This window comes from Loxodonta africana, chromosome 9 (genome assembly GCF_030014295.1).
Source record: "Loxodonta africana isolate mLoxAfr1 chromosome 9, mLoxAfr1.hap2, whole genome shotgun sequence".
Taxonomy (NCBI): domain Eukaryota; kingdom Metazoa; phylum Chordata; class Mammalia; order Proboscidea; family Elephantidae; genus Loxodonta; species Loxodonta africana.
Window position 1 is genome coordinate 101,504,276 of NC_087350.1, and position 15,321 is coordinate 101,519,596.

The 15,321-nt window shown below is 35.6% G+C and overlaps 2 protein-coding genes across 5 annotated transcripts in view; one reads left to right on the forward strand and one right to left on the reverse strand.

The window, feature by feature from the left end:
• The window catches only part of PSIP1 (PC4 and SRSF1 interacting protein 1), a 36,929-nt gene extending 31,806 nt beyond the window's left edge, over positions 1-5,123 (forward strand). Inside the window, exons 10-15 of one of the 3 annotated variants that reach the window (XM_003407343.4) lie at positions 7-62; positions 828-898; positions 1,109-1,210; positions 1,753-1,966; positions 3,288-3,399; positions 4,088-5,123. In XM_003407343.4, coding sequence (XP_003407391.1) covers positions 7-62; positions 828-898; positions 1,109-1,210; positions 1,753-1,966; positions 3,288-3,399; positions 4,088-4,148 — 616 coding nt within the window. In that variant the 3' untranslated portion in view covers positions 4,149-5,123. The remainder of the gene's footprint in view (positions 1-6; positions 63-827; positions 899-1,108; positions 1,211-1,752; positions 1,967-3,287; positions 3,400-4,087) is intronic. The other 2 variants (XM_010587935.3, XM_023545249.2) reach the window with 2 other exon arrangements.
• A 106-nt stretch (positions 5,124-5,229) lies between these two features.
• The window catches only part of SNAPC3 (small nuclear RNA activating complex polypeptide 3), a 30,440-nt gene continuing 20,348 nt past the window's right edge, over positions 5,230-15,321 (reverse strand). The window contains exons 6-10 of one of the 2 annotated variants that reach the window (XR_010322857.1): positions 14,976-15,058; positions 14,412-14,576; positions 10,404-10,511; positions 8,358-8,970; positions 5,230-7,666 (exon numbers count right to left, since the gene is read on the reverse strand). Coding sequence is in view for 1 of the 2 variants with exons in the window: in XM_003407345.4 (XP_003407393.1) it covers positions 8,823-8,970; positions 10,404-10,511; positions 14,412-14,576; positions 14,976-15,058 (504 nt within the window). In the remaining variant the exon portion in view is untranslated. Of the gene's footprint in view, positions 8,971-10,403; positions 10,512-14,411; positions 14,577-14,975; positions 15,059-15,321 lie in introns of both variants that reach the window. The other variant, XM_003407345.4, reaches the window with a different exon arrangement.

Sequence of the window (15,321 nt, forward strand, 5' to 3'; positions counted from 1 at the left end):
TGATAGGCAGAATAAAGATGAAGGAAAGAAGCCAGAAGTTAAGAAAGTGGAGAAGAAGCGAGGTCAGTTATTTTACTTCTTAAGATTATACATAGAGAAGTTATACTGACACTGATTTTTCATGTGTTCGTTTTGGAATCAGTCTCATTGTATCTTGTTATATCCTTCAAACACACTTTTTGAAACCCCTAATCAACTCCATATAAATTGCATTGTATTTTAAGCATAATCAGGTGAACTTGCTAAGTAGTTGTCTTTAAATTTTAATGCTCATTATTTGTAACACTGCCAAAAGCTGGGTACTTTTACTTTTGATACATCTCCCCTGTAGAGATTGTCTGTTTTTTGGTTAAACTTATAAGGTATTTAAGAAATAAAGTAGGAAACTCACTACTGGATGCAGAGTATTTTAGAAATAAATACAGCATGTGGTGATTTTTGTACTTACATATTACATTCTTAAATAATAAACATGGCAGATAACTTACCTGACTTCTTAATGGTGTAGGCTATTGTTCATATGTTTAATAAAGATTACTAAATACTTTTAAAAATACACCCATTCTCTCCAGCCTACTTTGCTTTGATTTGGAAACCTTGGTGGCGTAGTGGTTAAGTGCTACGGCTGCTAACCAAGAGGTCGGCAGTTCGAATCCGCCAGGCACTCCTTGGAAACTCAATCGGGCAGTTCTACTCTGTCGTACAGGGTCGCTATGAGTCCGAATCGACTCGATGGCAGTGGGGTTTTTTTGTTTGTTTGTTTAAATTATACAGAAATACTCGTTTTGGAAAATTATTTATTGTATTCCACGTATTTTAATTTATAGAAACATCAATGGATTCTCGACTTCAAAGGATACATGCTGAAATAAAAAATTCACTCAAAATTGATAATCTTGTAAGTGATGCCTGATTTAAAAATAGAGTGCTGCTTTAATAGCTTGCTATTTTATTTTTTCATGATTTCATATGTATGTAAATTTAAGATAAGAGGGAGAGTTACTAGTTATTTTGTACTGCCTTAAAGTTATTTGATATTTTCAAAGTAATCTTGAACAGATAATTTCATGATAATTAACAGTTGTAAAATTACTGTTTTGTCATGAAGGATGTGAACAGATGTATTGAGGCCTTGGATGAACTTGCTTCACTTCAGGTCACAATGCAACAAGCTCAGAAACACACAGAGATGATTACAACACTGAAAAAAGTAAGTTATCTCAAGTCATGGAGATTAAAAACCGTCCTCTTTTTTCATTAAAAAATAAAGTTTATAGTAATCAGGGTGAAAATCCTTTGGAAGTGGATAGTCGTGATGGTTGTACAACACGATGAATGCAATGAATGTCACTGAACTATACACTTAGAAATTGTTAAAATGGAAATGTTATATATGTTAGTACAATATTTTTAAAATTGGCGTTTTAATAACCTAAGTTATGCCATAAAATTACGTTTCCTGCCCCAGCAGAATCACTTATCCTATGTGTCTGATAGACAAAGTCTTGGCAAATTGTTAGGTGTTTCTGTGGGGCTTTCACTTCACTTGTACAGCTAAAATTCACCACAGTTCTTCTGTCACAGACTGAAACATTGGGATTTAGGAGGTCTAACACTGAAGTATAAAGAAAAAGGGAAGGTATAATCTGGCATCAGAAAAATCCAATTCAATTGAAACACTGCTGCTTCTAAAAAAAATAATAAAAGGGGGAATCAATCAGGGAAATAATTAAGAACATTTTGTTTTCTCAGATACGGCGATTCAAAGTTAGTCAGGTTATCATGGAAAAGTCTACAATGTTGTATAACAAGTTTAAGAACATGTTTTTGGTTGGTGAAGGAGATTCTGTGATCACACAAGTGCTGAATAAATCTCTTGCTGAACAAAGACAGCATGAGGAAGCAAATAAAACCAAAGATCAAGGAAAGAAAGGGCCAAACAAAAAGCTAGAAAAGGAACAAACAGGTATGTAGTTATAAATTTGAGACCTGGTTTCTGTTTGTTTACAGGGACTGCTTTTAAATGAGAAAGATATCATTAAGCACTTGGTGGAACATGTAGAGCCCGATCTTGCTTTTTCTTTTTCATTAAGTTTAGCTTAGTGAAACCCAAACCAAACTAGTTGACACTGAGTTCCGACTCATAGTGGCCCTTAGGGGATGGAGTAGAACTGCTCTACAGGGTTTCCAAGGAGTGGCTGGTAGATTCAAACTGCTGAGCTTTTGGTTAGCTGTCTGAGCTCTTAACCACTTCACCACCAGGGCTCTGTATAGTTAATAGTAGTTGTTAATATTACTGCTGTCACCCAGCTTCAGTAATTACTAACAGTTTATGATCATTGTTGTTTATATGCCCCATCCACTTCACCTGTGCCACCCTTCAAACATTATTTTGAAGTCTTAGACATACCATTCTATCCATAAATCGTTCAGAATATATAACAAAACAAACCCATTACCATTGAATTAGTTTCAGTTTGTGGTGACCCCATGTGTTACTGAATAGAGCTGAGCTCCAGAGGGTTTTCCTGGCTGTAATCTTTATAGAAGCAGATCACCAGGCTTTTTTTTCCATGGTGCTGCTGGGTGAGTTTCAACCCCCAGATTAAGCAGTGAAGCACAAACCATTGGCGCCACCTGGGGACCCAATGTATCTATAAAAGACTCTTAAAACACGTTGAGAGTACCCTTATCATCCCCACCCCATTTCATGTCATTAAATATCTTAGCAGCTGCTTAATCTAGAAACATTCAAAAGCAATCGACTTTTTTTATTCCTTTTTATTAGGGAATGATTTATGTTTTCTTAAAGATCTGTTAACGAAATCAGCCTTACAGGAAAAACCCCATTGTTCATTTAGTAGTAGGGCATAAAATTGTGCCAGATAGGAAATGTTTTTTAACTCTTTTTTCTAAAATACCAGTGACAAATATGAAATTTCACTAAAATTTTTTTGTTCAAAAACTAACTCACGTGCTCTAAAGAGTTGTACCACCCTGTGGTCTTTCTGATAATAGTAATTGAATAAATGTTGTACTTCTAGATAGATGTAGGAACTCTGCTCCATGCTTTGTGCCTTCGCTACCAAAAGGATTTTGGTGGTGTCAAGAGTTGACAGCGTGGCTTTTCAATGAAATTACTACTTTCTATAATGTAACCTTAAATAAAATGTTAAGTATTGGAAACCTACGGGCCATGTTATATTTTTGATTGTGGACCTCTAGAAGACATCTTCAGGTATTATCTTAGAAGCTGTAACAGTTTTTCTATCGCAATCCTTCAAAAGGTTCCAAGACTGTCAATGGAGGATCTGATGCTCAAGACAGCAGTCAGCCACAACATAATGGAGACAGCAATGAGGAAAGCAAAGATAACCATGATGCCAGCTCTAAGAAAAAGTAAAGACATGTTTTAATTGCCTTCATGTGTGTTTTTTTAAATCACAGCACTGTTCTAAGGTTACTTGTATATTTTAATCACTGTTACTGAATTCAGGAAGCAAAAAAGTTTGAAAAATTTTATTTCAAACTTATTTGCCCACTGTACTCAAGGGAATGGAGCTATATAGGTAAGAACCCCATAAAAAAATAACCATTGTTCCCTGGTATTCTTTTAGTGATAACCTTTGTAATGAAAAGATAAGAATTTCACCTGCCATATAATAGGTAGCTTAGCAACTGTAGTTTACCAAGTCTTGATTTGCTAAGCATCCCCTCTAATTCTTAAGGAAATCTTGTCTAATCCTCCTATTGTTATTAAAGCTTATAGTATGTTGATATCATAGATATACTATTTTCATGTTCTTTGAGAATTCACTTTAAAGGTAGAAATGATAGAAAGGGCCTGGGCCATATTGATGGTGATGCCTGAATTATTTTTCTTGATCTGCATATTACCTTGGGAAGACACATGCTTAATTAAAATTCTGAACAAGGTAAACAATGATAGTGTCTTAATGACAAAGGTTTCTTTTTAAGTCTACCTTTGTAGTGATTTTTCAAATGTAATGACAGATTTAATGTCTTTTCTTTCCCTGAGAGAATAAGGCTGTATTCCTAGTTGTCACATCTTTCTTTTCCTCTTTAGGCCATCCAATGAAGAGAGAGAGACTGAAATATCTCTGAAAGATTCTACACTAGATAACTAGGTTGATGTACCTGGAACATGAAGGACACTTGAGAAGTTTGTAATGGTTTTCGCTGGAAATATTTAGACTGCTGAAAATGAAAGTTTTAAATTTTTATAAGTGTAGGTTTTGATGTTAAAAACTTGTTTTGAGGGAGAAAATCCCTTTATCTTTGTTTAAAATTAAACCTTATTGCTAACTGTACTTGTGCAGTATTAACAGTAAATGTGAGAGAAAAATCCATTTAGAAAATGTTATGCTGCTTTTCCAGACATTATGGTTGTAGCATACTTTGAATTAGTGTGTGTAAGTTAACGTGTAATTGATAGTAGATAAAGTTACAGTTTTAAAACTGCTTCTTGTATAATACCTTTCCTCTTTTCGCTGATACCATGGTTTTTGTGCATAGTTTTTACTCATGTTGGATTTACCAGACTGTCTTTTCACTGTTTGTGGATTTTATAGAAGTTGAGCATTTTTATGGTAGACAAAATGTTACTTCTATACAAGTACTCCCTCCCTCCTTTTATCAAAGTTTATTCTCAGTCTACATTGTGCTACATTATCCTGCTTCTTTGTAACAATGTGTGGTCTGTATGCCTTTTTGTATGACAACTAGATATCCAACTGAAGCTGAACGGACAATTTTGTAAGGTACAAAACTTGTTAATTTTTGAAGATAGTTTTGTGGCTGGGAATTTAGTGAAATCACATGACTTTTCCTGCAGAGAGCAGAATGGGTTAAATATTGGAATGAATCTGTCATTAGAGTATTAACCTTCTTGAAATCAAACATTTAAGATCCTTTATAAGCACTAGAAGCTAAAATTGAAAGCTAAATGATAAAAGTTTGTTTGAGAAATGTCTTGAGTTTTTTAAGTCACACTCATTAAGGAAGTCACTTTAGTATTTTTTTAATTCGAAAAATCGATCTATAATAATGCTTATGCAGTAAATACAAGTAAATATTATATAAAACTAACCTATTTGAAAACATGGCTATATTAGAAGGGGATTTTTATTTTCATTTCTATATCATATATATAAGCTGCAAAGAATAGAAACGTGTTGCTTGTAGTTGACAAAGTAAGAGTAACAGTACTTTTGATAGTCTATATATTCATATTGGGCTAAATCAGAGTGAACTGTTAAGGCAAAATTTAAGGGTATATTAACTAAGGGATAGCATTGTATTTTGAATATTAGGTCAGCTGGTGGATTTCAATAGCTAAAAGACACTTCTCATGTTTTGAAACTATATGAATATGGGAAAATGGCTTAAAAGGTAAGTTGTAACTTTAGGCCTGTGGTTTAGAAGTTGCCCCCAAAAGGTGTGTGACAAGCATTGTGCATTTTAACTTCATGGATAGTTTTCATCTATAGATGAAAAGTTTGAATCTTCAATTTCAATAATTGGAATTTTGCTTTTGAAGGGTCTTATAATGGAACTAGGACCCATTGTTTTGATGGAACTCTGCTATAATATTATATAAACCAGTCATCTGTTTGGATTTGGACAGATTTGTTCTAGTTAAGCCATAAGTGTCAACATGTAAAATTGTTTGATTAAAGAATTTTTCTATCAAACTCTACTAGTAAATTACTTTTTTTGCTATTTACAAGAGCAAGAGATAGAATTCTGAATTTGCTACCAAGGAAATAATTTAATTGCTCATAGAGATTTTGTTGTTTGGTTAGACAGGGTAACAAAAAAGCTCAAAATTATAAAAATAAAGGAAATGTTATTTATCTTTTGTCCACCCTCCCTTTTTTTCCGTGACCCAACAAATCTGTACTTTTGCCAAGAAACCACAGCATTTTCGGCTTCTGGAGATCAGGAGTCTAATCATAATTTATATGTCTGCCTGCGTGGGCTGAGCGTGCTCTAACCAGTTGATAGCTGTTGTGTTAAAGCTGCTTTCTCAATCTGCCATAGGTGATTCACAGGTAACACTCTCAAAACGCTTAAGAAAAGGTCTTCTGACTATCAGAAACATTGGCTCAATTTAAATAGTGTATTTGGTCAAAATTCCATAGCTGAAAAAGCTAAGACATGCTTTCCTATTTAGAGATAGCAAAAAAATTGTGTATTTATGTTATGAACAACCTTTCAAGAGTAAGTTTCACATGACTCAGCTGAAGATTTTCTCAGTTGCTTGTAGAAATTTCCAGAGCTCTGAACGGGTTCATTTTGATTCAACCTGCTGCGGAAAATTAGAATTTCCACACTGAATCGGAATCTACATTTTAACGAGATCCCCAGGTGATTCTTAGGTATACACAAGATGGTATCATCTCAGAGAACCTGTACGATTTTGTGGAACAGCTTGACTACAGTAACTTAAGCCTTGTAATAGCTATTCTAGTTATAAGATAGTAGGATATAGATTTTACCCAGTTTTTGCTGATACACTGAAGTAGTGCACTAAGCCATGGATCTGTCCACATACACTTACCTGGCATCAGGTCAAGAGGAGGTCTGCCATCTAGTCTTGTATGACAGCAAAGGCTTTTATAGGACTCTGTAAGATTGGCCAGAGAAGGGCTGATCTATTGGAAATAGCAAGCCCATATTGAGGCCTCAGGAAATGAAGGAACAGGTGTCTAGGCAGCAATGTCTTTATATTTGTGCTGTGTAATTCTCCAATCTTAGAGATAACTGATCTTTCTCTTAATAACTACAAAGGCTCTTGTTTGAAAGGTTTATGGCAACATATTCATAATTGCTTTCTTAATTAGAAACTGATATTTATATGTAATAACAGGTACGATGTGTTTACTTGACTGAAATAGGCATAAGGGAAAAGTTGTCTTCGATTAAGGGAATTTATAGCTGCGAATTACATAAAGTTAGGAATTTCTTAAGACTTAAGTTGGTAACACACTGGCAAATTCTGAGAGTAACCTAGTTAGCATTTCCTCTCTTGGTTTCACCAGGAAACTTTTAACTTTGGTGCAAAAGCTAAACTGAAGAACCAGCAGGATAATATTCTCAGTGATAAAACACCATATTGTGTTTTAACTGACATTGTTCTTTTTTTGTTCACTAAGATGACCTGACTGGCACCACACGTGGAATGATGCAGTAAGGCAATTAATCCACTTTCTGGAACTTGCTGTTTTGAGAGCAGGAAATGACGAAAAGGATAAAAGTAAACCTCTGCATATTCATAATGAAATAAGAATACATGTTTACCTGCAGACTTTGAGGTATTGGGTAAATCACTCATTTACCTTAAACCTATGGTTATTTTCAATCTGCTCAGTGTTCACAATATAGGGAGATAAAAATTTAGGCACAACATAAGCCAGCCTGTTGGTATACTGATTGAATCTGTGAATAAGAACATCACTAGACATACCAAAAACAGGTGGCTTGTCATCTCCACACCAATCAACTTAATTGGAGATGCGGCATTTAAGTCCACAAAGCATATAAAATAAGTGTATATAGGCCTCACCAGTTTTTGATTTATATTGTAAAAGTCTGTTCTTAGTCATCCAGGGAAATGTGAAATTCAGTTGAATTTAAATACAACCTAGAAGAGAGAAAGTGAAATATAAATATGACACATTTAAATTGAAGTAATTCATATTACAGCATTTCATAGTCTTAAAACAGTATTAAATTTTCCAGTCCAAAAATGCAAATGGTTTCCAGAAGATATTTCAGATATAGCTACAATCTTCTCTGATGATCTTGACCTCAGAAGCTACGAAAAATTTTCTCTTTGGCCCAGAATGAGACAATAGGATTATCAGTAAGGGGATCAAAATAATGGTAGAGCTGAGCCAGAAATTTTTTTTTTTTTTTTTGCTTATAGAACTGTGTGTTACAGCCTGAGAGTAAGTGAGCCAGAGCTAGCAAACCATAGGATCCTCATTTCTCAAGTCCCAGTCATCATACTGCATAAATTATGCTACTGTTCATTTTATCATAAAAATACTAAATTGTCATACATTTTAAACTTAGTGTGACTCACAAAAAGTTCTTGTCCAGAAATGAAGCTTTCAACTTAAGTGTTACTTCTTGAGGGGTATGTGACCTAACAAGATCCATTAAACTCATTACGTGGTGACAGTCTCGTTAAAATGTCTAGAGTGCCTACTTTCTATCAAAAAACCCTTAATGTTAAAAAAGAGCCCACTGTAAGATTACACAGCTGTTCTTAATAATTTCCTCTTTGCTTAACTTATATTTTTTATTACAGATATTTGAAGGATCCATACCTTGGACGCCTCATGGTACAAGGTGTAGTTCTCACATTCTTCAAAGAATTTCAAGGCATTTCTACCACTTGATGAGTCATATTAGTAGCAAAAAGCATTCTGGACACAGAATGAACAGGCAAGCCAGACTGGGAGAAAAGAATCACAATACATATATCTGACAAAGGACTTGTATTCAGATATATAGAGCACTGCTATAACTCAATACTATAAACAACCCAGTTAAAAACAAGCAAAAGGCACTCTGAATAGAAAATATACTTTAATAAATACTAAAATAATTTACTATATCAAGTTACTAAGCTTTAAATATGATCAAGTTACTTCATTAGAAAATCTATAATTTGACTTTTGTAGCTTCAGCTGATTGTTCGGGTGGATTGTTTTCCTCCGTGGCATTTCTTGGACATAAGCATCCAAGAGGACAGTTATTTTTCAAAGGGTTCTTTTTTTGTTGTGTTAGCCTTAATTAAAGGTTCCTGGATCAATGTAAGGATAAGCAAGGAATTCCCCCAGCTTGTTGCCTTCTGAATCATAGTGGAGCATTCGGAAGCAAACATCACAAAAGAAACATGGATCCTCTGGTGCAAAACTGTCATTGTTCGTCACCCACCTGTTGTTTTTAAAAAAAGATGGACATGAGTACAATCAAGTTTTTCATGCTGTTAACACGCCCTGCATTATGATCTATAGTAGTACATAGATTTATCTTCCCCACTATTGCCTTATTTTACCTTCTAATACATTATAATCCTGTATATTATTTTATATACATACCGATATAATTATCACTACCAACTCTGTAAGGCAAAGGGCACCACCTAACACTAAGAAACACTGCAGAATGCTGTTTTCCTCAAAGACTTTCCCTTAAACGGTGAGTACAGAAAAATCTGTACTTGAACGCATCCATACATTTACCATCACATAGCTAGCCTCTAACTGCTATTATGAACAGTCATTTTCCTTTAACATACTGTCTTGAAAAACAATATACTAAGGATCTGATATGCTTTGCTTTATCTTCATAATTGGCGTATCTGTCCTGGTTAATTTGAAAACTCCAGCTGTTTAACCTAGAATTCAGGATAAAATGTTATCATCTGGTGTGTTTACATTATTCCACTGACATTGTTTTTCTCTTGAGATTGTTACCACAGTAAGAAGAAAAAGCTATTTTTCAGTCTGTCTGAATTTTGCATCTCTTGGAATGTCTGCTTACTCTTAACATTTCCTGATTTTAATTTTGACCTGATTTATCAAATTTTTCTGTTGATGGGATAGTAAAGCACATTACGGTGTGGAACCCAAAACAAACTGAAGATACTTAATTCTTCCCTGTTCCTCTGGTTTTTGAACTTTTTTTTGACTGTGATCCACATTAAGAAACACCTTGTAATCTAAATACGCTGAATCATGTAGAACAAAAAATTTTAATCAAAGAATATCCATGAAGAGATAGAAATAAGAAAAAACAAGTGGGAATTCAGATGAAAAGCACAATAACTGAAATGTAAAATTCCAGAAGGCCCCAAATGTTCTAAAACTGATTGTGGTGATGGTTGTACAGCTTTATGAATATGCTAAACAAAACATGAATTGTACACTTTAAATGGGTAAACTGTATAGTATGTGAATAATATCTTAATAAAGCTGTTTAAAACAAAAGAAAATTTTATGAAACTATATTTGACCTTATTACATGTGAGGTACTGTGGTATTTTTTTGTTGTGGTGAAGATGCTATGAGGTGGAGGTTATTTTGTAGACTGCAGAAAAAAAAAAAACAGAACATGGCTCCCTGATGGCATCAGTGAGCCACTGTATCAACAACCATGAAGTCTGACTACTGGTGAACTGCTGCTATACATTATAATGTTATCTCCTTATTGTGACATTAAACTGATTTTGTAGCACTTCCCTAACGAGATAAAACCCCAAAGTACAAATCCTCAGAGCCAAAAAAGAAAAGAAATACTAAAAGTTAAAAGCACCTGACAGTTGAAAACCAATACTTCTTTAAAAGAAAAAAAAAGGTATCTATTACCTGGCTGTGTACATTTTACAAACAAAACATTTTCTCGTCCATAGCCAGTGCTTCTTGATAAGAAGGGGATAAAGTGTCCTATCCAAGCAGTCGTCACGATGCACAAGCCTTTTACACATAGAAAATAAATGAAGATATTAAAGTGGGAATTTTTATGATTTGCAAAGAGTCAAAAATATATCTGTACCTCAACATTAGGAACAATTTTCCAATGTCTTATAGAAATTTTAAACCTGTTACATCAAGTTTAAACAAACTATATTCCACAAAATACTTTCTCAAAAAAAGCACTTTGAACTAAACAAGGCTTTCTCTCCTGTGAGACTTCCCAAATCCGTTTATAGTCACATGTGCTGTGATTCTAAGAGGGAGGTATATGTAGCATTTCTTGAATATATTCCTTCAAGAATTGTTGCTTTGCCTAACAGTACCTTCTTTGGGAATATAGTTTGAGAAAAGCTACTTGCTAGCGGTACACCAAGATTGACCGGTTGTTCCAAAGTGGTTTTTTTTTTTTTTTTTTTAAACCGTTATCTTTATTAATGTCCAAATCTGGCTCCTGGAATAGTGTGAATTTGTACTGAGTTTCAAGTGTCAGAACCATGAAACTTTTAAGAAACTGTTTCAGTGGAAGTCAGTCTCAACTCAGCCACTAATCAATCAGCTGCACGACTTTGCGTAAATCCGTTAACCGTACTGGATTATTTTGAAGGATCATAAAATTTGACTACGGTTTTTTTTTTTTCCAGTAAGAAAAGGGTAGCAAATATCAACTCCACCATAAAAAAAAATGATTACAGTATTAAGCTTGACAGATGGTAGTATGGAATGGCACTGAGTGGTTAAATCGGCCTGTAAATGAAAATGACTTGTAGCCTAAATTACTTTTAAAAGTTCTTTAGGGAAGTCCCTCATTGAAAAATCTTAGAGTGTAAATTGTTTGTACTTCAGCATTGGAACAGATCGTTGTTTTTCTTTAGCACTGCATCAAGAATTTGCCTTGAGTTCAAGGGCCATGTTTTGTCCTTCAGCCTTAAGTCCACACTGAGCTACAAGAAGCATAAAGAAACCAAGACAACCAGAAAATAGTGGATTGTCTTTCACTTTGTGCTTATTTTAAGACACAATTCCCCCTCATTTGAGTGGAAGAGCAGCCAGAACAGCCTACATAAAATTTAATGCATTATTTCAAGAAAACAAATGTGTTGTACAGTTCTTAAAGCTGTATAAGTCTGTGAGGTTTGTAACGGCTCTCCTGGCTCCTGCCTCACCAATTCTTAACTGTTTCATCAGAATACAGTCCCTCACCATCCCTCTATAGAAGTATATTTTGGTTAAACAAATACTTTGTTTAAATTACGACCAGAAAGAGCCTCTCTGTCCAACCTCTCCAGGTGATAATTCACCTTTATTTAAAATATTTATCCCTATGTTAGTCCCCTATTAGGATAGTTGTTTTTGCTGAGCTCATACTGTTTTTAGGTACCGTCCAGTTGGTTCCAACTCATAGCAACCCCAAGCACAAGACGAAAGACCACCTGGTCCTGTGCTATCCTCACAATTGTTGCTATCTTTGAGCCCAGTGTTGTAGCCACTGTGTCAATCCATCTCTTTGAGGGTCTTCCTCTTTTTCGCTGGCCCTCTACTTTAACAAGCATGATGTCTTTCTCCAGGTACTGATTCCTCCTGACAAATGTCCAAAGTATGTGAGACATAGTCTCACCATCCTCTCTTCTAAGGAGCATTTTGGTTGTACCTCTTCCAAGACAGATTTGTTTGTTCTTCTGGCAGTCCATGGCATATTCAATATTCTTTGCCAACACCAGAATTCAAAAGCATCAACTCTTCTTCCATAGTCCTTATTCATTGTCCAGCTTTTGCATGCATATGAGGTGACTGAAAACACCTGGCTTGGGTCAGGCACTCCTTAGTCTCAAGGTGACATCTTTGCTTGTTAACACTCTAAAGAGATCTCTTGCACCAGGTTTGCCCAGTGCAATGCATCTTTTGATTTCTTGCCTGCTGCTCCAATGAGTGTTGACTGTGGATCCAAGTAAAATGAGCTCATAGAGTTGATATGAAATTAAATGCCGATAAGATATGACACACAAGATGACAAACACAAGTTTGTTCAAGTTCTGTATCCCAGGAATTGGGATATATTCAGCACAAAAACACAGGGTCCTTAGGTTCCCTCAATCAACCTCTATTGCATACATTAAACTCTTAACAATTGTGATTTGAAATTCTCACATGAATACTCCTAGTGACAAGCATCTCATTGCCTCAAAAAAATTTAATTTTGCTGCTTATTAAAACCTTTATTTTACATTGAGCCAAAATCTCCACTTCCCCTTGGTGGATCCCAGTTACTATCCTGTGGAGAAAAGCAATACTATTTATCAATTCCTATGCATTCAGAATAAGTTCTCTGCTATAATGCATAAATTTTCATATTTCACAAATGTAGCTGGTAACATTTTATTTCTAAGCAAGAAAATTAACTCTTAAGGTGTTCTACGAGAAGGAATTCTATAAAAGGATATCTCAAGTATTCTATCTAGTCAGGATTTTGTGACATAAACATTTTTCTTCTAATCTTGGCCTTTTCCAACCTAAAGTGGGAACTCAAAAAGTCAATTCATTAGTAGGAGAGCTGAAACTTGGAATGTATTTCCACACAGAAACAAAGTTACAAAGGGAGATATTACAATAGTTCAATTATTTACAGCAGGGGATCGTACTTCCTTTTGCAATTTACCCTCCAGCAAACTGGATCCACATACAATAGAAGGCTGCTCAAGAGGTCTGTGTAGGGGTGGTAGTTGTTGGGTACCATTAAGTCACCAACTCCTAGTAACCCTATTATGACAGGGTAGAACTGCTAGGGAAATGAAATAGGGCAGTGACCTGCTGCGTTGCAGTATTTCCCAAAGTTACCTCAGAATAAGAATCACACAGAGTGTATTTAAATACAGTGACTTTGGCCTACCTACCCAACCCTACTGACTCAGGATCCCAGAGAACTTCATGTTTGGCAAGCACCCCCAGGTGATTTTTATCAAAGGCTAGTTTGGAAAACACCAGGGGGATGGAGACAAGACCTTAGAGGGTGACCAACTATCCCACTGAGAGGAGAGAATGGGAACAAGGGCTCAGCTGTGTTTTGGAAGAACCCAAAACTCAAGAGAAGTGAAAGCAGGGACTTTTCAAAGGCATCAGATCCTTTTATGTGCGTAATAAACGTGCTGGTATATCACTGCTCCACAAAAAACCTAAAATGGTCTTTCAGAAGGGATCGAACCAGAGAGAGTAGGGCTTATTCCTACGTATCAAGTCCTTCCTAAACTGAGGTTTCCTAAATAAGGAGGAAATGAGTATTTATCCATGGGGAATGAGATTTTGGGATCAGTTAATTTTGTATAGCTGGTATCGGTATCTCTATTCATGACGAATAGAGATATATGAGGAATTGAGACAGTAGCTTCAACTGTGATCCCAAAATCTCATTGTAGACTATTTTAAATCCTTCCCAATTTAAACCCTTACAAAGCATTAGGACTTCATGTTTGTCAAATGTCAGAATTCGTCTCTTTGTCCCCTAGTTTCCTTTTCTCTCCTAAAAATTCTGGCAAGAAACCTAGTAATATAGTTGCAAGTGTGCAAAGCAAAGGGCCTGTAAATATAGACAATGGAAGACTACCACCTGAGTAACAGCAGCTTAATATGCGAGTGGAGATACAGGCTTCTAAAAGTATTTACGGATTTTGAACCTTCTAATAAACAGTTAAGTACTCCTTGTATGTATCTGCCACAAAACAAACAACATCAATATAAATGCAAACGGACACAAGAGCTGCCTGGAAACTTCTGCTACTCCCAAGCCAAGCTGCAGTGGCAACTCTGATTCTTTTTGTTAGTTTTTTCGAGCACCTGTGCTTTTACACTATGAAACAGAAGAGAAGGAAAAGAGAATAATAGCAAAATGTTCTGAGTGCCGCCACCCACCTTATGTCGGTGATGACAACAACGTGTTCACAGTCTCCCTGGTGACAGTATAAGTAAGGAAAGCCCAGTTTGATCCCCAAGTCACTGAAGGTGAAATCCTCCATGGCAGCAGTCTGGAACTTCCCATAGCCTCTATCGTGGGCCTCGGACCACTCGATGACGGTCCTGTGGGGGTCAAAGGGCACATGTGTCACTGCTTCACAAAAACCTTACAATGGCAGAAAGGGGTTTGTGACTGCAGTATTTCACATACAGAGGTTCATCCAAATAACTGGACAGTTCCATCTTAAGAGGGAAGCCACACGGGTCAATACAGGTCGGAATCAGGAAGGCTGAATTTTTCTCCGCTTGTTACAGCGGCGGGTCCCTGGGTGGTGTAAATGGTTAAGCACTCACTATAAAAAACTGAAAGTATAATAATTTTGCCCCCACAAAAAACAAAACACACTAAGAACATAATGACTTGGCGAACATTTTCACAGGCCAATAATACGATTTACTGAGATATAACTATTTTGAGAACTAGAAATCAGAAAGATTTGAAAAGATTTTTGGAAACCATACCTGCTCAGATCTCTGCATTCAGGATATCGTTTATCATTGTAAAATGTTCCTTCAAAATAAAAGAAGGCTGATTTGTATAGATCCTACAAGAAAACAAATGGTGCTGAAAGTCCACTATTAACAATTACGAAATTGCTCTAATTATTAATTCAAAATTTGTATATGAGTACTTCTTTATGTGTTACAGTAACTTTATGAAACGTCTTAGAATATGCTCAGCTCATTAATTTAACACTTAATGGGAACTTACTATGTGACAAGTATTGTGTTAGTTACCAGGATTTTATCCTGTTGCTGTTTTTATCGCTGGGTTGAGTTTAAATCTGCTATGTTCTCCTGCAATTCA